Here is a 25,907-nt window from a genome sequence, read left to right as displayed (position 1 = left end):
GAAAGTTAGGCGAACCATTCTTGATTGCGTTCAGTTTTATAAATATTATCTCCCCAACCTATTCATGCACTGCACTCATAAGGGTGCTGCTAATAAGAAATCATTTAGACATTCTATTGATCCCTTTATAAAAAATCAACCTATAATTAACTACTTATAATCAGTTTTTTTGGAAAACAATGCAATTCAACTAATAAACATATTTTCAAATTAAATTAGGATGTCTATATGGTAAAATATGATGTTTTTTAGCTAACCCCCAATCATAATAATGGTTGATGATATTTATACAAGCTACTTTGTGAATCTTTTTCTAGACCTGACCTTGGTGTTTGATTATCTTTATCAAACTAACAATTTGTCTTTCATCCTCAAGATTGCACTTGCACTTTGAAACTACGAATAATATTGCTAATACCCTTTTGAATGATGCATTTCTAAGTTATTGAGCTTCCATTAATTTAATTGGGATTGGTACGAGTATATGTATATGTGTCTGCTATCCGTAGGAAATTTATATTGGAAACCTAAAGATCCTCCTTGTTTTTCTGTGAACCATGATTAAATTGTTGTTGCTTTTTATGCAAAACATTGATTGAATACATTTCTTTCACACTATGTCTTACCTTTGCATGTCATTTTCCTCCATCCAGTTGTTGTCATATATACACTTATTTATATTTTTACAAATCCTCACATATATAGAAAACATGAGCATAAAATAATCTGACAACATTCCTTTTCCTCATGGGTAGGGACCACAAGTACATTTTTGCTCTTATATTATGAAATCACATAACAATATTGTTTTCGTGTTGAATTGTCTGCATCTTTCTGTACTTTACCTTTACGTTATAATCAATGAAGGAATAATTGTCTTTCTTGTATTATTACAAAGCTAAAGCACTTGATGCTGATGAGATTGGACAACGGATTTAACAATGATTCATTATGATACTAAAAAGCATAACACCTTTGTCACAAATAACAATAAAAAAAATCTGGAGATCCGCAAAAGAATTCAATCAATTAACAATCCATCATCTCCTAACCCTTTTACATGCTTAAAGTCTTATAAAAGTTTTCATCTTTACAGACATCTTCCTCCATAACCTGCATTTCTGAATAAGATTTGCTTCATTTCTTCACAAGTTATCATGGATCGATGCTCCGGTACCTGAGTTTTAGTTAAAAAATTTGGAAATTCATGGATGTATATATGTATGTATAGATTCATGCATGTAATCATCTACTAATGCTGATTTAAATGAAAATACCTCAGAACAGGAAGCTTCAAGGAAAAAATCATTGAAACAACTGATAACACATTCTTGAATGTCGAGGCCTAGTGCTTCAAGTGTGTTCACTGTCGATAACAACAATCCAGGCTTCGTTGAGCAACAAATATGGATCTGGGTATCGATATTTCCCCTCTCTACATCAAACTGTATAACTTTTTTGAAAAAAATCAGTTTCTGTGTGTTTGTGTTAGAGATCAAAGATATGGTAGAATCAGAATAATAATAATATTACCTTCGGTGGATTCCTTACTTGTGATTCCTTCATATTGAATTCTTTAAACCTACCCATCAGTTTCAACTGATCCCCATCTGATTCAATATCTTGTTCTTTCAACTTATGAATTTTTTCCAGAAGTTCTTTCATATAATCTATTGTATCCCCAAGAATCGATGTCCTATCCATCTGTTTATTTCAAGAAAAAGAAAACGTTTAAAGAAAAAACAAGAAATTTTAGATCATGGGTATTGCTGTTTATACCTTGCTTATTTTAGGAACAACTGATCGAAGCATAGAAAGCCGATCATTCAACCGTTTTCGCCTCCTTCTTTCCGCCATTAAATTCTTGGAAGGTTGTCCTTCAATTTTCTTGGACTTACCCTTCTTTTCCCCATTCGATCCCATGGTGAAAGCGGTTGGGATTTGATCATGACAAACAGCATTCTGATCACCATCACCATCACCATCATCATCTTCTTCTTCTACCATCAATGGTACCATGAAACCCTTATCTTGTGTGAATGTATCAAAACAGTAGGTTGATTCATCCGCGTAATGTGATTCGAAAGTGGGTTGCATTGAGGAGGAGATGAGTTGCAGGTATGATGAAGACGAAGTGAATAGTAGTAAGTCATCTTCTTGAATGGGAAATAGTTGAGTGTCCATGGTGCCGAGTTCTTGAGGATTTGGAAATATGGGCCAGCTTTCTGTGGTTGGAGGCAAGAGATCTTGCAGGAGACCTTGTTGACTGCTTGGTTGGAGCATCTTTCAAACTGAAAGTATGGAAGGGTGTTCATTGAAGAAGCAAGTGGTTTAGAGTTATTATATAACAAGTGCATCTGCGATATGTTTAGTGTGTGATAGTAAACTAAATTATGGTACCAATGGAATGTTTGGGTCCCATTCCTTGCTGATTATATAATATCTTCATTTTATATTGTGGATGTACATGTGATTATGATCCAAGTCACTGTCGGATTTTTCTGTTGTGAAAGCATGAGTATGGATATAAGTTAAGAGGAGATATAGGTGCAATTCCCTACATAAAAAGTGATGGTGAACACTGAAGATGCTGAATGCTATTCATTTGTCTTAAGAATTGTATTTTATTTTCTCATTAAACAATGTTGGGATATATTATATAAATAAATAATTTTTGTCTAAGAAAAGTGTTTGTATGGACAATATTAAATTAATAAGGAGTAACCATCTCAACTGAGATGTTAACTGAGATGTTATGACTTCAAGTCTCACACATAAATAATAATTATATAAGACATAGGTGATAATTAGAAGAAGATTAGTTTGTTGTTTTAAAATAATAAAATAATAAAAGAAAAAAACATTGTAACACGTTAAAGTTTTGAATTTTCCTAGAATGGTCACTAGATTTTATTATTTTTTGCACAATATATAGGTTACTAAAGTCAAAAGTTATCTTTCAATTAAGTCATTTTGAATGACTTCAAATGGTTACCCGGTTACACAACATAGTTGGCAATGTGACCATTGACGGAACTATAAAATTTGACTTCCCCCCCCCCCCCCCCCCCCTGTTCTTCAATTTTTATACATATTCTATTTTCGGCGGCTCCAAATCAAAACTTCAAGCTCTGTCACTGAGTGTGACGTGTAAGGTAAGCTTAATTGGCATTGTAGTAATAAGTCAACGTCATAGCCCGTTGTCCACCTACCTAATAAATGATTCTTTCATATAGGATATTCCGCTTATATTTTTTCCTTTGTCTGACTCCTGGAACTAAGCTTCTTCAGTACTCCTTTGTCCTTATGAGAATCCCTCAATGGAACACATTTCATGGCACCTTGGAAAGCCAGGAAGAAGGTTCTTTAACTATTGAAATAGCTTGGTGAGCTTCTGATCTAGCTACAATTGCTTTTCTTTGACAATGATGAACTTAATCTGTTTTGTATCAATGAATTAAGGTTTGAAAAAACCCTAAGGTGTTCGAAAAAAACCCTAGATTTTCTTTTATCTTAAGAATCTTGAACCTAATCTCGAACTTAATCTTAGTACATGTTAACCCTCATAAGAGACACACACAATCCACCTTCAATGTTTTGTCCAAAAACCCTAATTTAATATATATATATATATATATATATATATATATATATATATATATATATATATATTAGTGAATCGATGATCACGTCAATGATTTGGAAATACTTATGTTCCTTATTCATTTAGTTGATTAATAGACGATGGTTAAGAAATGCGACTACTTTGAGTGGATATATACATGAAGAGTTAGAAGAGGGTTATTACAAAACACTTATTTACTCATTGAAGGAAAGGCTGGATAATAAAGATGATATATCTACATTGCATAAGTGCATGACTAAAGTAGTTGAGCTGGAGTTTCTCTTTTCGAAAGAGAGGGTTGAGGTTGAGAGGTTACATATGATCCTGGGTGACTCAATAAAGGTATTTGTTATGTTAAAGTTTGTGATTGTGTTTCTTTTGGTGTTTATCATTTACTGCATATGTATGTTATGGAAGTGATGTGATTTGTTTATAATTCAGTATATGGAATAGCATTAACGGACAATATTGTTTTCTTTTATTTATAATGTAAATATTAGTACAATGTGCAAATATTATAATTCAATTATGGACCATACATGAGTATGATTGGCACATGGTTATAATGCAAATAATAATGTGCAGGTTTTGATTCCAGAATCTAGGAATTGACAATTTATTGCAAAATTAGGACCATATTGACTTTTTCATATACAAACTTGTTAAATTTTTTGGTCCATATATAACATTAATATGTCTTCAGAATGGACCATATTAGTCATTCATATGCATGCATGCATGAATAAGAAATACTATCATGCAACATTCCAAGGTTATAACCCTTCCAAATTAAATAACCAACCAAGTTTCATGTGTCCTAAATTCGAACAAGTTTTGTACAAGATAATTTCAAACAACATTGTATAATTTTCATACATGCAATGCAATAAAAGAAGATAAACATAGTATATGCATACACATCATAATGAAACTGTCACACCCCCAAACCAGAACGGCGGAAACGTTCGAGAGTGCAAGACATCATGTACAATATCATAACATTTGAATAATATCAATTAAAGCACAACAACCATCATATTGATATAGTATAGTTCTTACATCTGTATTCAAATCATTATATACTTGACACCAAAAATGGATGGCAAAAACTAAAGACGGGATGCTATGATGCTCCGTCTTCTCAAAACTTGTGTGGATACCAGTCTACTGATTCCCTGAGAATACAAGTGGTTTTGAAAAGAGTGTCAACAGTTAAGTTAGTGAGTTCATAAGCATTTTTGTATTAGAAGTCTGTCATTTGTTCCTTGAAAATGTAAATGTCTTCTTCCAGAAAATCCTATATTTTTTTATTGTAAATGAATTGTAGTCTTAGTACCTTAAGACCAAAATGTGTAAGTATGTTGTACTCTGAAATAATATATTGTAGTTTTATTATTGAATAAAACCATATGAAAATGAAAGTTTTCCTGAAATGTAGGTTACACTGTACTGGAAAATAGTGTTTTGTAATTGTACTTGTATGAAATCCTTTTGCATGTATGTGCCTAGAAGTACCGGCTGTACTATAAAGTATTGTATTGTAGTTTTATTATTAAATAAAACTATTTGTAGTTATGTATGTATTTGTACACGTTCAATACCAAATTGTGAGTTATTATAACCATGCTAGATGACCTAAGATGGCCTGATACGACGTTCTTTAGGTGTCGGAATTGGTACGACATTTGTCACCCTAGGCCTGCCGGCCTAACTGTATCTAACAGTTTAGGTGCGGGATTGTCAGTCCCGTATAGATCTATACACAAGTGTCACACTCTCCCTCCAAGAGACTCTGGTTATAATTCAGGACTTTCGTTGGCACTTAGATAAGTACTTGAAGTGTTTCTCACAAAGCTATATTGACAGTTACGTGTAGAATAATGAAAAGTCATTTTGTAATGAATAAATTGTATGTATGTCTCCATTCTTAGTGTAACCGTAGTCTAAATAATTATACGTCTATATATTTATTTTTGTATTGCATCTAATACTAGTAAAATGATATGTATGTTTCATAAACTATACATATTATAGTTTAAAGTGTATGTTCTATTGAAATGAAAACATTTGTATTTGTAACAACTATGTATATTTATAATCATAAATCAGAGATAAAGGTATTTCGAGAAATTTTAACATTTTTGTACAACCAGTAATAAAATATGTTGTGAAATCTTCTTTTTTGTTTAACGTGTTGTAATAATTTTTATACTTATATATAAGGCGTATATAATTAAGATTGAAAAGACAGTCGGATAAATGATTCTACCCTAAGCCCACAACCAAACAAGGAACAGGAGTTAAGGCGAAATCACCAATTCTAAGCCTGTAGAATCTTAATTTTATATATATATATATATATATATATATATATATATATATATATATATATATATATATATATTGGTAAAAACGACAGTTGAAATAATTTGAAATAGGTCAGATATTAACACAAGATTTCTTGTGTTTTACTTGTATCCCCCCTCCCTTAAAACATGGAAAAATCATGAAAACGTAGGGGTATGAACTCACCTCGGGTGTGTGTTCTTGGTTGGTTAGGATGTGGTTGCGATGATCCTCGGGTTAGAACACGTGTGTATAGTCGTAATCCTAATAGTATTTAACACATAATATTGTGTATATATTAGTTAAATTAATATGTGAAGTGTTTTTAAAACACTAGATTAATTTAAAGGAACTTACAAGCTTTCTGGAAATTTTGGATGAATGTTTGAAGATGTTCCTATAAGGATTTGAAGATGTTGGATGAAGGCTTGAAGATATGAAGATTGTCTTATAAATTTTGAGAGGATTTGTAACTGATTGCGAAAATGAAATGGGATAAATGGGTGTGATTTCGGCCTATGTATATATATATATATATATATATATATATATATATATATATATATATATATATATATATATATATATGAGGATAAAATGATTTGACATGTGCATAGGGAAGTGTAATTTATCTTCTTGAATTATGTGCCACCGCCTATAAGTTTTGAGATTTCGGCCTATCCTAACCGAAATCCTTGTTTTGGTCTAAAAGTCCAACCGGAAAGGGAGTTTTCGGTCTAAACTCCACCAAAATCCCTTGATTTCGGTCCATTTTCTCGTTCTCGCAATGACAATGGTTTTCGGTCCGAAGGATTGTTCTCGGTGGGAGTTCTCGGTACACAAAGAGAAGGTTTTCAGTTACCTTTTTGTAGTTTGATTCCTACAACCGAAAACGCATAAAGTAATATAAAATTTTACTATTAAATCAAATAATTTTATTTATTTGACTTTTGTTTAATGTAGTTGACTAGCTTTGACTTTTATTGGCTTTCTTGGATTTTCATTAACTTGAAATAACTGGTTGTTACATTATCCCCCCATTAGAGGAAATTTTGTCCCGAAATTATCTCTAAAGTGACACTCATGAACTAGGGAAAGGATGTGGGTACTTTTGTTTCATCTGATCTCCTGTTCCCAAGTGAATTCAGGTCCCCGCTTGGCATTCCAGCGAACTTTCACTATTGATATACTGCTTTGTTTCGTTCTCTTGATTTCGCTGTCCATGATTTCCACAGGTTTCTCTACGAAGTGCAGACTCTCGTTTATCTCGATTTCATCAAGTGGGATTACAAGAGTTTCGTCGGGCAGACACTTCTTTAGATTGGATACGTGGAAAGTGGGATGTATGTTACTGAGTTCATGCGGTAATTTTAGTTTGTAAGCCACTGGGCCGATTCTATCCAGAATCTCGAATGGTCTGATGTACCTTGGATTTAGTTTTCCACGTTTTCCTAAACATATCATTCCTTTCCAGGGTGAGACTTTTAACAGGACGTGGTCACCAACCTGAAATTCCAAGGGTTTTCGTTGTTTGTCCGCATAACTCTTTTGTCGATCTCTAGAAGCTTTCAGTCGTTCTCGGATTTGGGCGATCTTATCTGTTATTTCTCGAATCATCTCGGTACTGGTGAGAGTGTTGTCAGGAACTTGTTTCTTTGCTAGTTGCATATCACTCACTTCAGCCCAGCATAGAAGGGATCTGCACTTACGGCCATAGAGGGCTTCAAATGGAGCAACTTTGATGCTAGTGTGATAGCTATTATTTTATGAGAATTAGACGAGTGGTAAATGGGTATCCCAAGCTTTACCAAAATCTATCACACAAGCTATTAACATGTCTTCCAGCGTCTGAATGGTCCTCCTGCTTTGCCCATCAATCTGGGGATGGTACGTTGTACTCATGTCGAGTTTAGTTCCCAAGGACTTTCGCAATGATTGCCAAAACCGCGAGGTAAATCTACTATCTATGTCATAGATAACGAATATTGGCACACCATGCAATCGTACTATCTCTTTAATGTACGCCCTGGTTAACTTCTCCATCTTGTCGGTTTCTTTTATCGGCAGGAAGTGCGCAGATTTGGTTAATCTGTCGACGATTACCCAAATGGTGTCATGACCACCAGTGGTCTTGGGCAACTTGGTTATCAAATCCATAGTTATCTGCTCCCACTTCCATTCGGGTATTTCTCGTTGTTGTAGTAAACTTGAAGGCTTCTGATATTCTACATCGACTTTGGCGCAAGTCAGACACTTGCCCACATAGGTAGCAATTTCAGCTTTCATGTTTGGCCACCAATAAAGTTTCTTGAGGTCCTGGTACATCTCATCTGAACCGGGATGAACGGAGTATCGATTCTTGTGTGCTTCGTTCATGACAATGTCTTTGTACCCACCGAACTTCGGTGTCTAGATTCAATTCATGAGGTAACAAACTCTGTCACCCTTAACTTTTAGGTTTTTATCCATTCCCCTTAAAGCTTCACCTGCTAGATTCTAAGGTTTCAAGGCTTCTAGTTGAGCCTCTTTGATCTGCATGGACAGGTGTGAATAGATGGTCATAGTTAAAGACCTTACTCGGCGGCCTGAGTACTCTTTTTAACTAAGGGCATCTGCTACTATGTTGGCTTTGCATGGATGATAGCGAATTTCAGATTCATCATGATTAAGTAGTTCTACCCATCTTCGTTGCCTCATGTTGAGTTCTTTTTGATCGAAGATGTGCTGGAGGCTTTTGTGGTCCGTGAAGACCGTGCACTTCGTACCATACAGGTAATGCCTCTAGATCTTCAGAGAAAAAACTAATGCTCCCAGTTCGAGGTCGTGTGTGGTATAGTTGGCCTCATGGTTCTTAAGATGTCTCGAGGCATAGGATATGACCTTTCCTCACTGCATAAGAACGCTGCCTAGCCCTTGCTTGGATGCATCGCAGTAAACTACAAAATCTTCCGTCCCTTTTGGGAGGGACAAGATCAGGGCGTTGTATAGGGCTCACTTTAGTGTTTGGAAAGCAGTTTCTTGTTTCTCCTCCTAGTTGAAGGTTACCCTTCTGAGTCAAGGTGGTGAGTGGCTTTGCGATCTTAGAGAAGTTTTGAATGAACCTCCTGTAGTAGTCAGCAAGGCCTAAGAATTGACGAATTTCAGTTGCAGTTCTTGGTGTTGCCCAGTTTTCGATTGCAGATGGTATCTTACTTCCAAAACTGTAAACTGGCAAATGAATCAAACAACTCAAACTGCAACCCTAGTTAATACGTCTGAAAAACTGAAATTTTGTATTAAGTAGTTGTGAGTGAAATAAACATTCTAGTATCGTAGTACATGTTCCCATGTTGCCAAAAATATAAAAAACGTCTAAAACGGAGTTCGTATGGAAAAGATACGACCATCATAAAAAAAACCAAATCAGTATAATACTGATTTTCTTAAACTGCTAAAACCGTTTTTATCAATTTAGTCACTTGCACACATCAGATGAAAATTCCGAGAACGTTTTTGGACTCAGTCCATAATATATTAGTTAACTTCATACTAAAAATATTTATAGCGAAAATATTTTCAAAAGTCGAAAAATCAGACGTTAAGATTAATTAAACGTGAATCTTTAAACGTGATTTCTCTGAATTCTTCTACTCGAAAAATTAATTTGTCTGAGTTTTTGGAATCCTTGTAACTGAGATCATTATTCTTCACTTTCAGAAAAAAAAAAAAATATTTGATATCGAGATCGATGACACACAATTCGAGAAAGTTAGAAAATATTTATAAAAGTACGAAAGAATTAGTTCTTGAATTGTTTGAGACCTATACATATGTTTGTATACATACTTATTCATGAATTCCAAAGAATAATAACAATCATATATAATAAATCTTTGAGTCATACTTATTTATAAACAAATGCATTTTTATATATACATCAAAGTTATATAATTTAAAAACATTAATGAATACATAGGTATATCAAATGTATAAATTATGACTTTTAAGGTTATTAATACATAGACACATGTTTGAAATGTATAGATATGTATCTAAGTACAAGAATGGTCAACTCCTACTCTACACTATACCACCCGTACATGGAGTAGTACAATACATCAAAACAATACACAAATGATACACACAAATAGATACTTATAGCGACAATACATTGCTTCAATCTTTACCTAAGAATATAGCTGACAAAAATCGACCCAACCCACCAACCCAACCCACCAACCCAACCCAAAATTAACAGGTTAGGTTGAGATTTTCAACCCATTTAAGTTAAATGGATTAACACGGCTAACCCATTTAATTGCTTACATGTTTCATATAAGTGCACATATTATACACTTAAATTGACTATTACACCCCACCTCTTCCTCCCCACGTTTCATATCCCATTCTCACAAACAATTCCAAATACAAAGATTAATCATGTGAAGATAGATATGGTACACAAATTGAGAGCGTTTAATTCTTCCACACCCAAATTTACACACAAAGGAATCGTGTTGGCATTTCTCTTCTCAGTTCAGGAAACACCAAGAGGCCAGCAACCCGTCTTTTTCTTCTTCTTTTTTGTTCCTGCCAAAAACCACTCATGCCTTCTTCTTTTCTCCTTTTCTTGCTGTCAAGACTCAACAACCAAATAGGAAAAACCCATCCCCTCTCTTCTTTGTTTCCTGTCAATAAACTTCCAACCATACATTCAACACATCCAACATATATAAGATATCCGTAGAAGTATTATCATGTACTCACATAATCTCCCATTCAATCTCATTTGTACAAAGAAATCATAAGAAATATACCTTTAGATCAATGCCATTGAGTTCAATCACAGCTAGCCACCCCATTGTCTCATTATTGATTTTTTTCCCTTCTCTTGTTTACCCCTGATCATCGAAAGAAGCAAACAGTCGGAGCTGCTGCCCTGTTTCCACCATCGACTTCACAGCAGCCTCACACCATCGCCACCTTCAGCCTTCGCCGTTTCTACCTTCTTTCCCGTCGAGCACCGGAGGCATATGTTTATTTTTGCTGTTGAATTTTATCTCTTTTTCACTCCACCGGACCAGCTTGCTTTGCATCTCACTCCTCCTGTCGAGCAACGGCCGCTGAAGCCTCGCCTGCGCCGCTGATTGCTGCTCGCGTCGCTCCAATCACCTTGCTATCAGAGCAGGAAGAGAGAAGCTTTGCTGCTTCTTCACTTCTTTTCTTCGGTCTCATCGACCACCGGGGATGCTCCCCTCGCATGCGATGGATCTACAATCGTCGGATTCCTCATCTGCATGCGAGCCTTCATGCTTCCTGGCGGCGCGTTCTATCTGCTTTCGTTCGTTCATGCTCAATTGCTCGATCAAGCAAATCACGAAGCAAATAAAAGCCCTTTCTTCTTTTACTTTTATAAAACGACTAGTATAACCCTCAGTTGAACCATTTATACAAAATAAGTCCATTTCCTCAAACTTTGGTGTATTTTAAACAAAATAGTCCCCCATGAGACTTTTTTTAACAAAGTAAATCCCAATCTTCAAACTTTGAATAAAAATAAGCATTTTAGCCCCATCATTGGAAATTCTTAACAAAAACAATCCAATATTCAAACATAAATACCATTTAAACCATTTCGGTTCCTCCCTTGATTTATTTTAACCAAAGCAGTCCTACCTTGGTTAATTAAATTACCAAACAACCCTAATAGTTTAAATTTGATACAAAACGGTGTCGAAAGTATTTCAAAGTTCAAGAATCATCGTTTTGCGGTTTCTCACGTCAAACATCTCAAAATAAACCGATTTCGTACAAATCAAATTCATGCTTCAAAGTGAGTACATATGGCCCCTTTTTAATATCTCTAATTGTTTCGTGGGGAATACATGTGCCTATATGTTTTGTTTATGCAAAAAAATATATATATTATTTTATGTGAAAATACAATAAGTCTAGTTTATAAAATATTATTTAACAATGTAACATATTGTTACAAATAAATTAGTATAAACTTTTCATATACATATTATAGTTATTTTATCGTGAAATAACTAGTCCACACAACAAATGTTATATAATACAAAAGTATATGATTTTATGTGACTTTTTATGTCATAAAAAGCATGTCCTAAAACTTTGTAGTATTTCAAGGATTCAAGATATTATTATGCATGTATATTTATATGTTTAAATACATAAAGTTTATACATATACATATGCTCATTACTTTGGAACATACATCTTTATAAAAGTGAGTACATTACACTTTTACATACATACCAAGCATACTTGGATTTTACAAACTTTATACAATGAAATTCATTATGCCTAGTGACTTATTCACAATTAAGTTAAGGATGAGAGCTATTCACATCCTTTAGTTAAGGTCTTTTTAGTGAGACTATATTCATTAGTTGAGTCTAAACACTTAGCATACTCACACTTATGTAACAGTACAGTTTGGTATTCAAGTATATTCAAGGATTCTTTACAAACACAGCTTTAAGTATGGATTTACTTATACAAACATACATCTTGGATTTCAAAGAATCTTTACAAACGTAGTTTCAAGTATTGTTATACTTATAAAGAAAATATGTTTTAGCCTTTTTAAAAGTATTACCATTGTTAGTAGAAAACCTGTAATTCTCACCAACATTGTGTTGACCCTTAAAAATACATGTATTCTAAGGAAATCAATAATAAGACATTCAAGACAGATTGGATTACAGGCGACCTAGTTTACTAGTTGTTGTATTATTTGCCTATGTGTTAAAGCAATTCATGTACTATTATTATTTGTAAGAACCTTGTATTCAAACATCAAGATGGAATACGAATGCTATTTTGTTTATGTTGTACTTGTGCTATATATTCAGTTTACATGTGATCCATGAACTTAAACGCACAGCCAGAGGTGTTTTGCTGCCTCATCCGGGGGTGAGACAGATTGGTAACAAGGCTAAATTGGCTACAGAGAACATGTATCCTCTAAAGGGGAATAAAAACATAGCAACTAGCTTCTAATAAAAGTATTATTATTATTAATTACACTATTCTTGGCTACATACGGTACAGGTAATCTGGTTTGAAGGGCCACATAGGGTTGCTGGATTTCAGAACAACTTAATTGCCAAAATGGTCATGCCCTATGGTGTTTGCTGCCTGGCCCTTGTCTATAACTCGTATTCTTGGAGTACAAAAAAATTAATAATACCGCAAAGCACACCAACAATAATATATAAGAGTTATATATACTCTAACTCGCGATGAGAACACTTAATAAAATTCTAACATACCTTCAACTAAAACTACCAACTCAACCGTTAAGATCAAACACCTCCACTAAGGTTAGTACCATACATAAGCCATACCATAAAAAAAACCTGGAATGTACGCCTATGTTATTTATGGTCGATCTGGTGCACAACTAACCTTGAGAAAGGAGTTTGACAAACTACAATGGTTGAGAGTTTCAGAGATTGAAGGATGTTCTCAATATTCGATGCAGAAACCTACTACTTTAGAAACCTTATATCAACCCCAAAACAACGTATACACCTATATAAACCCCTACGGTTTTAGAATTTTGAAAACATCACATTCTAAGAGCTTATTTTCAAAATTCTTCCATATTCTCCTCTCTCCTCTTTATCATCCAGTTATTAGGGTTTGCATGTGAACCATTAGAGGCATGAGATTTATGGTGCTTGCTTTCAGAAGACCAACTAGGAAGGAATATTAGTTTGTTTTCTATAATAAACTAAAGGTACGTATTTTCTCATAACCCTTTCATAATTTAGAAAATAGCAACATACTTCTAGGGTTTTTGATATTCAGTTGTTAGCTATAAATCATAGTGAGAACATAGATCCTTTAGGTTGCTTGTGAACTTAGGATTTATGTTTTTCCACATAAATAAGATTTTTGTAACCTATAAAACCCAACAATATATATATATATATATATATATATATATATATATATATATATATATATATATATTGTTTGTGTGTTTTGCATAGTCGGGTATTTAGGCAGAGTAACACTAGATCGATATTCGAAACTACAGCAGAGACTTTGTCTCGGAGTTCCAGTAAGGCGAAGGGATCAACAAAGTTTTCTACTGATGATCCCATGTCTGAGGTGGAACTCTCAAACTTGGCATTGTCATTGGTTTGATTCATAGGAGGTTCGGAAGGACCAGCATCATTGGCGGTTTGATCATCCTTGGGAGGGTTTGCTTCTGTTTCACCTCCATGAGTGTGAGCTTGATCATCGATATGAAATTCTTCATCAACTGGCTCGGACGAAGATGATGAGAGTATGAAGTCATAAATTGGCCTGTATGAAGATGGTTTCTTCAAAATGTGAACAAATGAAAGAATAGGAGGATCATCAATGGAAACACTATCATCGTCAAACATGAATTCGGATGAGTGTTCCTCATCCGAATTTGGATGCAAACTATCATGGTGAGAGGACTTTGGAATTTTTTCTTGAAGAGTAACTCCTGAAGTAAACTCCTGGCCAGAAACTTCATCGGATGGATCAACGAATGGAAGATTGCTTTGAATGGCTATGTTCCTCATTGAAATGAGTGTGACTTCAACTTGTGATATTTTGAGCTCTGGATGTCTGGTGTGAGTCCTGCTAACAAAATCTATCCAGTCTGGATCGTCAGTACCTGGTCGTTCTTTACCTTTGCCAGGAATCAGACCAGTTGTGGCATCCGAGGTTGGAGGGAAAACTCCAGCTTCCGAATGCTTACAATCTGAGACAGGGGTCTCGAATCGTGATTGTATAGAATAATGAGGGATATCCAAAGTTACTCGTGGGTGTGTTCCAGGGGGTGCGAGGAACTACGATCAACACCGACATCACCTTGTTCGAAAGGTGAGGGTGGATTATGAGGAGACTCCCCATGAGTGTGTGCACTTATTTTTGAAACTCCGAAGGGTACTTTGGAAGAGTGGGTAGGTGGGGTGATCGGATGACCAGAGTTAGTCAGAATGTCTTTGATCGTTTCCTTTTGAGAGGAAGAATCGACTTTGGCTCTCTTTTTAGCTTTTGGTTTTGAGGGATAGGTCTTTCTTTGAACAACCTTCTTTTTCTTCTCGCCAGAAGGAACTGGCTTAGCCACATACGAGGTGGGCTCAATGGTGTCAGGGGTAGCTTGTGTAGGGCTATACACAAAAGAAGTCGCCAAGTGATGTTTCAAGTGAAGGGAATCAAATGGTAGGGTGGCCAACATATGTTCAGGCAGTCAACGAATGGGCCCGAAGGATGCATGGTTCGGAATGCGATAAGTTCTAATAGCTTTGAAATATAGAAATACCTCTTTCGGAATTGTGTCGACTAGTATTGGTTCATGCCTTTCTCTATAGAGTTATTGGTGTTGGGTTTTATGTACTCTAACATCCCTATGCTGTACATACAACCCTAATGCTTTGGATCTAAGTTTTTTCTAGTTATACATGCAATATTATTTTCCAAAGCATGAAGCCTAACTAGCATACAAAATTTTATACATGAATCATAAAAACTAGTTAGAAGATTACCTCTTTGTTGTAGCTTGTGGAACTTGGCCTTTCAAGAGCTTAGCACCTCAAGTGTGATGCCTCAAACAAGTCACAAACACCAAGATCAGTTGGAGGATAATGAGAGAGAGTCTAGGAGCACCAAAAACGGCTTGGTATACACCTTGGAGTACTATTGGCCGATTTTGCAAGCTTAGGAGTTCAATTTATAGTTTGGAATTCCTAGGGATTCAACTTGTAAACCCTAACTCACTTGGGCTTTTAATCCAATAACTCATTAGTCTTTTGGACTAACTCTTCACGGACTCTCAAAAAGACTTAGTCCAATCCTAATCAACATGGATCATTAGCCCAAACTATAAATATCATTGATTTACCTAATCATTCCCTGCAAATTTAATTAGTCTCTTTTGATCACTACATTAATTCCAAATTAATTCTTGACCAATACTAATTAAAAATATGATTTCTTAATTAATATATTATTCTTATAATATATTAATAAATCACAAAAAACCTCTTTCTCAAATATCCATCCTATCAAATTGCTTTGATGAAGGCATCCTGAAATGGACCATGCTACTCTCGGATCAAGTACTTATCAATTATAGTTATGGGCTTAGACACCTAATCTAACAGTCTCCCACTTGGATAAGTCGAATAACTATAACTGCAAGTATGACTTGAAAAACCGACCAGCAATCGTAGCTCTCAAAAAGCCGATGTCGAACTCTGAACAAATTAATGACGCATTCATTAGATAAGAGATCTTATATTCCTCCATTCTACAAGATATCATATGGACTGAGACATGGATTATAATCATTCTCTCTTTCCATTTGTTGTTTCCCGATTTCCGATTTATGATGGCTGACTAATTGAACACATCAAATCAGTCCAGGCTTGGCCAAGCGCTTAGGGTGTCATCACTAAATCATCGAGGGGCCCACATATATCGCTTTTATCCATCTCAGGGTAAAAGGAACATATAAACTTCGACTCAAATGCTTCCGCTATTTACTCATCAAATCAGACACAATAATGTGTTTTATAACACCAAGTTACTGGTACATTTACACATCATCAATGTGCAATCGACTTGTAAACTGCAACTATATGTCTCCGTTTGAAGAATATAAGATATTATCTTCTCACAATCACTCGTCATAAAATCCATGAAGTGATTCATGTGAGCGGGGTTTATTCCAATACTCAAATCTTATTACAGGAGTACTCATGAACATTGTAGCAAACTTGTGTTATGTTTATACACCTTAAACAATCTACAGTCAGATTCATGACAACCTTATCTCATTACTTACTTCCAAAGTATGATCGACTGTGGATGTTTGAATAATCTTATTATTCGGGAAGTCAAAACATGCAAAGTGAAACACAAGAATAATCGAATTCAATATGGTCTCAAAACTTTTGAATATAAATAAAACAACTTTTATGTAATCACCATATTGATTACACATTATTCATTGTATAATGTTTCGATTAATCAACTTAGTACTTGAATTAAAACGATAGTTATACCACGCTCCAAGCATGCATACTATGTTTATATATAGTCCTTACTTTATGAAATAGATCAATTGAAAACATTTCAATGATGCTCATTTCACAATTTCAAATCGTTATTACTTAGTGTAAGAATACCTAATTCTTGCCACTATAAGAATGTGTTAGATTCCAAACTATCACGCAATGTATCTTTTGTAATGTCGAGGTACGAAAGTCACAGAGACTTTGCCAACGATATTACAAAACTTTCCACTGGAGATTGATAACAAACAATTCCGAGGAAGCAAAATATCAAATTCAAAGTACATTCCTTTGAACATCCTTCTTGCATAAAGGTTTCTAGCCTACACATAGATTCTTAATATCCAACTCCCATTATAAAAACATTTCCATATTTTCCATATGACAACACATTATTAATAGAATTCTGTCTATTCATAATAATGTCAATATGGTCCATCCATTATTATACTTCCAACTCTCCTTAAGCAACCAATCCTTAGCAAACCTTAGATCGTCCTTGGCAGTTGTTTAATAACTTTAGTCATATCTGGTTCTATTCCTTTTTCCCTCTTAACGCCCTAGACATTTGGAAAATTAGAACACATGAATATTATAGCACATGCAATTGATCCTATATTCGAAGCATATGGGACACGATTCATAATGTCTTACATAAAGAAATGATACTTGACCAGTCTTTTGCTATAATATTTTAATATATAGAATTTCCGATGTTGAAATATTTCAACATGGTATTCTTATATATCCATGACTAAGTTTGATTAATACTTCAATCTAATCTTTTAGATTTGAAATAAAGTGTAAGTATCCTCTCCCTTACTATAGCGAAAAACATTTTCAACCTTTGCAACTTTGCAAATTAGAACTTTGTTTCCTATAAATAGTATTGCTAACTCGCAACACTTCCCATAATAATTATGCTCCCACTATCATAACAATTATTTTGTTAGGTCTTGTTTGTTTACCTCTTAATCTCATAATTAAAAGGCAATGTATTAAAATTTCAGATTCATACCGTTTGTTTGCGTATTATTTTTTACCTCTTAAAATGAAAAATGCCTCTTATTTTTTCAGAGAATTAACAAAGTCTGGAAAAAAAAATAGACGTGCGATCTTTGCCCTATCTGCCCTAAACAGATCGATGCCTCTCTTCTTCTGTTCCCTTGCGTCTTTTGTCCTTGGTTTCCGACGACGCCAGGTCGCCGCCTACCCTAATCGCCGACAACACTGCACCCAACAATATTGCCTACTTGCGCCGCCGCAGGGTCTTCCATCTCCGTCTCGTTCTTCCGCTGACCGCAGCAGCCAACTGCAAGGTATTCTTCTGTTTCTTCTTCTATTTCTTCATTCTTTCCCCTCGAATGCATTGTTTCTTCTTCTGTTTCTTCCTTCTTTCCCCTCAAACTTGAACATAAAAAGTCGAAATTGTTATGCTAGCCGTTTTTTATTTGTTCAATCAAAATCATTATTTGATGTTATGCTCGATTTTGATGTTATATTCTCCATTATGATGTTATATGCTCGATTTTGATGTTATATGATCGAATCTGAATGAGTTCAATGGATATGATGAAATGTTGATGTTGAAATTTTGATGTTATGTTTGATTTTTTATACTCCAATTTTTATGTTTCATGTTTTTATGCTTGAGTATTATGCTGAAATGTTGTTGCTGACATAATATTTGTTTTTGATGCTATAGTGAAATCATATATTTGTGTTTGATGCTTTAGTGAAATCATATATTGTTTAAATTGTTATTGAAAATGTGTATTTGCGTTTGATGTCATGTTTGATTTTTTTTTCTTGAATTGATCAAAGAAATGGGAGAAAAGAAGGATAGGATTAGTTGGAAGGTTGAAGGTGTAGAGAAAACGTTTCTAGAAGCTTGTTTATGTGAAGTTACCATCAATGGACGGGAAGGGAGTAGTTTGAAAGCACTATCTTGGAGGAATGTAGTTGAAACACTAAAAATTGAACATAAATTTATTGCCGACCAAAAACAAATGAAGAACCACTATGACTACCTAAAGTCAAAGTTTGGTGATTTTTTGAAGTTAAAAAACAAAACCGGAAATGTTTACAATTCAACAACCAACACCTTCAATCTTTCCAAAGAAGGATGGGAACTAGAATCGAAGGTATTTTGTTAATTTATAAAAAATAGATTATCATGTTTAAATAATAAAATATTTTTTCCAAACAGTCAAACAAACATGTGGATTCTTTGAGACGCACACCACTACCGTACCTCGACCTTTGCACACAGTTGTTTGAAGGCGCGACTGCGACAACTTCTACCCTTCCCCATCCTACTCAAGAGTCAAGCCACTATAGTTTGCATGACTTTGATGACATCGATTGCACTCAACAAGAAACTGTAGGCCTCAGTGACGAGTTATCCGCTCAATCAAAAAAACAAAAGACTACAGATATGGAAAAGAGTCAAAATAAAAGTAAAGAGAAGGGTAAAGATACGGGAAAGATGTATCGAATTCAAGATTGCTTGAAATCGGGGAAGATATTGCCACAATTGCTAAGATATTTGTGGAAAAGCATGCATCTTCAAATTTGAGTGCGTGTATGGAAAAGTTGGAGAAGTTAGGATGGGGAATATTTGATCCAAGATACACTACTATTGTTGCTCTTTTTGGTGAAGGTACGGATAAGAGACACATGTGGTTAACCATTGATCCAACTATTTGTGAGAATTGGGTCAAGACTGTTGGAGCACATTATGGAATGTTTCGCTAATTAGATGTTTTGAATTTTTTGATGGTTTTTTTGATGACTAGATGTTTGGTTCGAACTAGATGGTTTTTTGGATTACTTGATGTTTGGTTGGAACTAGATGGTTTGTTTGGATTACTTGATCTTTGGTTTGAACTAGAGTCTTCTACGGCATGAATGACTTGATGTTTTGGATTACTAGATTTTTATATGACATGAATGACTTGATGTTTTGGATGAATTTTTATGTTATATGTTGTTAATATAATTGCTATGTATTTTCAAAATAACAGATTGATTATGGATTCGGATGAAGAAATTGCATTTTTCATTTTACTATGTTGCTATTGGTTGAATCTAGCATCCAATAGAATTGGAAGGGCAATTGATAATGATTCCGAAATGAGCGGTCATCAACATACACAAGAATCGTTACATGGAACTTCTACACAATGTCATGAGCTGATGCGCCTTTCACGTGAAGCGTATGTACTTTTATGCAATCATTCTAGACAAACCAATTAGTTGCAAAGTAGTAGGCATATAAGCATTGAAGAAAAGATAACTATGTTCTAAACAACTATAACACATAATAAACGGTTCAGGATTATCAAATGAAGGTTTCAACACTCCACAAAAACAGTTCATAGATGCTTTCATGAGGTGCTAAATGTAATGGTGTTTTTTGCAAAAGAAGTTATAGTGCCAACGAATTCTAATGTAACCGTGAATTCCTAAGAGAGACATCGTAGGCTAAAAGAAATCTTTCTTGGAGCAATAGTTGCGTTAGACGGAACTCTTGTACATGCAGTCGTGCCTGCTGATCAACAAACTCGCTACAAGGGAAGAGAAAAAGGTGAATGCTTTCAAAATGTTTTAGGAATTTATGATATTGATATGATATTCACATTCGTATGGGCCGGTTGGGAGGGTATAACACATGATTCACGAGTTTTGATAGAAGTTGCATGTAACCCGACTTCAGGCTTTCCATTCCCTCCTCCAGGTTTGTAATTCTTTTTTTAATTCATTCTAAAATACGATTTTAAATTTCTATATATCATACTTCCTTCACCCATGTGTATAGATAAATATTACCTTTACGATGTTGCATACACCAACACTCGTGGATTTATGACTCCTTACCACAACATGAGGTATTGGTTAGCCAATTATCGATGGCGATGTGCGTTAACTAAGGAAGAAAAATTCAATCATGCACATGCGCAACTCATAAATGTTATTGAACGTGCTTACGGTGTTTCGAAGGCAAGATTCCCAATCCTAAAGCAAATGGCTCCTTTTCCTTTTTCAGTGCAAAGAGATATAGTCGTTGCTTGTTTTGCAATCCAAAATTTCATAAGGAAATGAGATATTCATGATGAGTTATTTATGGTGTTTGAGGAGAACAATGCTCAAGCACAAGGGGGAGAGAATGATGGCCAAAACGTACAGAATATGGAATGGGGTTCACAAGGCAATGAATACATGGATAATTTGCGTGATCAGATTGCGAATCAATTGGGGTAAAATTAAATTTGTAGGATTTTATTTGGATTTTAGTATGATTTTGTGGATTTAAAAATATTTATGTTTGATTTGGATTTGTGCTTAATTTTTATTTATGCTAAATTTGGATTTTATATGGTGTTTATATTTTTATTAATACGTATTTAAGAAATTTATTAGGTTATTTTCTAAACAAATAGATGAATTCAATAAAAAATAAAACATAAGGATAAAATGGTCATTTTAATAATTCAACACAACAATTCAGAGGTCCTAACCAAACAGCATGTTAAACATTCAGTTGTTAAAATTTCAAACCCACTTAGAAATTCAAATCTCTTAAAAATTTAGATCGTAAAAATTCAGATCCTGCCAAACAGCCGCTTACTAGCATAACATTTATGCTCCCACTAGCTTTGACATGTATCCAGAAATCAGTTGGACTTTTAGAAATCAATACTTATTGACTTTCATACCAAAGTTCAGATTTCTGATACGAAATGCTTCGATAGGACTTTATCTAAGCTCATGCACCTTTTATTAGAAAGCTCATATGTGTGTCTAAACTATTTTAGAACTTACAATAATAAGTCCCGAATGTTCAAACTATTTGCCATTTATCACAATTCGGTCTATGAAGAGGGATGTCGTAATCATAATTGAATTTGGGAACGCAATTAACACAACTTCTATCTCCTCAAAATCTACTTAGTGAAAGTGTTTGCTCACAATCATTTTCATGGATTAGAGAGAAAACTTATGTCACTTAAATTTTATGGTGTATGTGTTCCTATTCATATGAAAACGTCATTTCCAATTGTCATACCCCGAAACCGAAGGCGGAAACGTTCCGGGGCGGAGGACATCATGTAAAGTATCACAACCAATGTACATAGGAAGCATAGTAAACACAACCATCACATTACATAGAAATATTTATATTTGTTTGAAAGCAAAGTAATACATGTTTATATCTATACATCAGTACGAACAAAAGTAAAGACGAGACTTCTAAATGCTCCGTCTTCTCCAAAAGAATGTGGGATACCTGTCTAACGGGAACCTGAGAATACAAGTAGTTTTAAAAATATCAACATAAAGCTGGTGAGTTCATAAGCGGTTTGTTTCTGGTGAAAGAATCAGTTTTCCTTTGGTTTCATGAAAAAGTTGTTATCTAAGAAAATCCCATATTTTCTTATAAGAGAAGTTTAGTTATCCATTGGTCAGCCTAATTAAGAAAAGTTAAGTTATCCCAGGAAAAACCGTTATTTTCCTTAAAGTCGGTGGTTGGTTATCGATTCGGAATACAATGTACAAGTATCTACCATACTTGTAGCATTTAAGTGAAGTATCCTGAAGCCTGGTTATCCTTGAAAAGTACAGTAGTTTTAAAACGTATATAAAACTAATAAGTAGGTAGTTTTAATTCATAAAACTATAGAAGAAAGAAAGGAATCTGTGAATAACGTTAGTTAATTTAATATGTATTGTGAGTCGTATAATGATACTAATTTGACCCTTGACCTCCTTGACGTTCTTCAGGCGTCGTTCGATTCCAAAATTTGTCACCCCAGGCATGCCTACCTAACTGTAGCTAGCAGTTTAGGTGTGGGATTATCAGTCCTGAATAGATCTATCCACAAATTTCACGTTCTCCCTCCAGGAGACTCTGGTTATACTTCCGGAGAGCATTTACTGGTACCCCGAAGGGTATAACGAAGAGAAGTCTCACAAGCTAGTATTACTAATTCACGGTATAATTGGTCGTTATCGAGTTTCGAAATCGTTTGGAACAAAGTAGATTATAAATAATTAAATACAAAGCAATTATTTAGCATGATACTCTAGATTAAACATGGATAAACTAAATCAGACATAGTTTATATATTGACTTTGCATGAAATCTGAATCCATAAAACAAGTAATAAAGATCCCAAATTATTCCCATAATGATTTGAATGGTTTGATAAGTTCCCACGCTGTTTGAAAACCATGTAATTATATTCAGAAAACCTCCCTTATGCTCCGCATATTACAAAAGGGATAAAGTATCTAAACTTTGTCAGAAAATCGTATAATTACATTAGTTTTTAAGTTACAAAAACCTTTATGATTTGCTTGTATTCCCCCCTGAAAACATGAAAAACTCGGAAAAGTGTAGGGGTATGAACTCACCAGACGAGAATGTGCCGAGTAGGATGCTAAGTGGCAGTTTAAGGCTTGAACACATGCAAGGTTCCTGTGTAACATAAGTAGATACATAATTGTATCTAATTAGACTTTGAACTACTAATTAATTAAGATAATACACTCCGAGGCGCGAAAACACTTTATCTCAAGTGTTAGGAATGATTCGGGTTGCATCTAAGGGGGTGTAAGGCCTAGATATGGAGTTTGCTCTTCAAGAGTAAACCCTTAGGGGAGATTACGGCCCATAGACCATATCCCCATGATTTTACGGCGGTAAAATCATTGGTGAGGTATTCTTGGTTGCTCAAAGGCCTTATAACACTTGGGAAATTAAGCTAGGTTCAATTCTAGGGCATAGGAAGTGATTAAATCATCAAATGGACCATTTATAGGAGTTTACGGCCGTAAACACAGATTTTACGGCCGTAAACTCTTACTTGTCCCTTACTTGCTTGATTTGGGGTCTCTAATGAAAGAATACAAGGTTCTATGCATTAATCCAAGCCATAAGGGGAAGTTAGGGCACCATTTGACCTCCTTAAGGGAGTTTACAGCCAAGGAACCGATCCCTTGGGGGTTTACGACCGTAATCCCTTTATGGTCATGTTTTCTTTCAAGTTTAAGGTCCCTAATTCGGTAGTGGTTGGTTCTAGACATTATCTCAAGCCATAGGAGGTGTTTAAGGGGCAATTTGTCACACCCCAAAACCGGAACGCCGGAAACGTTCTGGGGTGGATGACGTCATGTCAAGTATCACAACATATGCAATATAGTAATCAAAGTACAACAACCATTGCATTAATAGTAATAGTTTTACATGGTTTACATTTCATAGAAACATCAAAGTAATATAAGTAATAATATAGGTGCAGCTCGGTACAATATTTTCTTCACCAAAAGCGCCTGATATGTACCTGTCTATTGTTGACCTGAGAATACAAGTTATTTTGAAAGCGAGTATCAACATTTTTATAAATGCTGGTGAGTTCATAAGTATTTAGTGTCATTCATGTAAGTAAACATTTTATTCAAAATAACTTTATGATAAGTAGTAGTTTAGAAATTACAGTGTATTAGCGTCCTTTCCAGAAAATCCTATATTTTCTAAATAAAAGCAATCTTCTACCAAGAATTAACAGAGTTATGTTGTAACAAGTAATTTTCCTTTAAACACTATCATTACCACAATACGGTATTTGATTTTAAAGAAAGTAGGAGAATATTAGGTAAAATAACATATGCCTCAGCAGGGAATACTGCTGACTAAAGCAAAAGAAATCATAGACTCCAAGAGAGTATCGAATGAATGACACGCCTGGCTCAGTCTAACAAAAGAAGATACAGACTCCAGATGGTATCAAAATGAATGATACGCCTAGCAAGGTCTAAAACAGGGAGACAGACCCCAGACAGTATCAACTGAATGATACGTCTAGCAAGATCTAAAACAGAGAGTGGTCTTAAGGGTGTTGTTTCAGAAATACAGTGTTAATTCTCGTTACCTTAGGGCCATGAATTATAAGGTAACCCCGAGATACTCGTAACCATACTGATAGACACTAGAGAACTTGACGCCCTACAAGCGTCGGAAAGAATGTGACATTTGTCACCCCTTGGCTTGGTAGGCCGTGGATTGTAGCTAGCAGTCAGGGTGCGGGGGTGTCAATCCCGTATAAATCTATACACACAATGCCCACTCTCCCTACAGGAGACTCTGGTTACCAACTTGACAACGGAGAAGGCCGTGTCTTGAAGATGCATCTCATGTAGTGAATTCTGATGTAAATACTGTACTAATGGTAGAGAATCACAAATAAACTGACTGATGTAAACCTTCATGTCTATACATGTATACATGATATATAATTAATGTTTAAACGACCTTCGGACGACTATCTGATACCCACCAGACCACATCCCAACGAGGAAAAGGAAATAGCGCGAACTAGCCTTCCTAAGTCCTTTAAACATCATTTATATAACTATACAGGTACATGCATGCATTTAACGATGTAGAAGCATTTTAACTAAGAAGAAGCGTTTACGAAGTAGTAGTATTAACGAAGTAGGAGCGTTTCACGAAGTAGAAGCGTTAATAAAGTAGAAGCGTTTCACGAAGTAGAAGTGTTAATAAAGTAGGAGCGTTTCACGAAGTAGAAGTGTTAATAAAGTAGAAGCGTTTCACGAAGTAGAAGTGTTAATAAAGTAGAAGCGTTTCACGAAGTAGAAGTGTTTAACTAAGTAGGAGTATTTAACGAAGTAGAGGCATAACAAAGTAGTAGTATCTAACGAAGTGGAAGCATAATGAAGTAGAAACATAGAAGCATAGAAGAAAACTTTAACGAAAACTTTGGAAAACCTTTATACTTAAGAAAATTGTGACTTGTTATCCTTTTGTAAAATAAGTTTGAAGACCTTTGGAAATCCTTTGAAAA

The 25,907-nt window shown here is 34.8% G+C and overlaps 2 protein-coding genes and 1 long non-coding RNA gene across 3 annotated transcripts; 1 reads left to right on the top strand and 2 right to left on the bottom strand.

Moving 5' to 3' along the window:
* Positions 1–922: 922 nt before the first annotated feature.
* Positions 923–2,361, bottom strand: LOC145097454 (transcription factor bHLH93-like). Its single transcript, XM_079035021.1, has 4 exons — positions 1,780–2,361; positions 1,534–1,704; positions 1,278–1,445; positions 923–1,177 (listed from the first exon to the last, which is right to left on the bottom strand). Exons 1-4 carry the CDS (start codon positions 2,281–2,283, stop codon positions 1,091–1,093), a joined length of 930 nt encoding a protein of 309 aa, XP_078891147.1. The 5' UTR covers positions 2,284–2,361; the 3' UTR covers positions 923–1,090.
* Positions 2,362–4,587: 2,226 nt separating this feature from the next.
* LOC145100718 (uncharacterized) lies at positions 4,588–6,457 on the bottom strand. The gene is made up of 3 exons (XR_013705214.1): positions 6,329–6,457; positions 6,158–6,235; positions 4,588–4,800 (listed from the first exon to the last, which is right to left on the bottom strand). It is a non-coding gene; the product is annotated as an uncharacterized LOC145100718 (long non-coding RNA).
* Positions 6,458–18,866: 12,409 nt separating this feature from the next.
* Positions 18,867–19,618, top strand: LOC145099601 (uncharacterized). The gene is made up of 2 exons (XM_079037148.1): positions 18,867–19,184; positions 19,250–19,618. The coding sequence occupies exons 1-2, from the start codon at positions 18,867–18,869 to the stop codon at positions 19,616–19,618; spliced, it is 687 nt and encodes a 228-aa protein (XP_078893274.1).
* The last annotated feature ends 6,289 nt before the right edge of the window (positions 19,619–25,907 follow it).

This window comes from Lactuca serriola, chromosome 4 (assembly GCF_051521515.1).
Source record: "Lactuca serriola cultivar US96UC23 chromosome 4, Lser_US96UC23_V15, whole genome shotgun sequence".
Classification (NCBI taxonomy): Eukaryota; Viridiplantae; Streptophyta; class Magnoliopsida; order Asterales; family Asteraceae; genus Lactuca; species Lactuca serriola.
The sequence above is the reverse complement of the archived record's forward strand: the minus strand, read 5'-3'. Positions and strand labels throughout refer to the sequence as shown.

Coding starts and splice junctions, on each gene's coding strand:
- LOC145097454 (XM_079035021.1), bottom strand. CDS start 2,283: ATGCTCCAACCAAGCAGTCAACAAGGTCTCCTGCAAGATCTCTTGCCT. Junction 1,705..1,779: donor TTGTTCCTAAAATAAGCAAG/GTATAAACAGCA, acceptor TGAAATAAACAG/ATGGATAGGACATCGATTCT. Junction 1,446..1,533: donor AAGTAAGGAATCCACCGAAG/GTAATATTATTA, acceptor AAAGTTATACAG/TTTGATGTAGAGAGGGGAAA.
- LOC145099601 (XM_079037148.1), top strand. CDS start 18,867: ATGGGAGAAAAGAAGGATAGGATTAGTTGGAAGGTTGAAGGTGTAGAG. Junction 19,185..19,249: donor GATGGGAACTAGAATCGAAG/GTATTTTGTTAA, acceptor TTTTCCAAACAG/TCAAACAAACATGTGGATTC.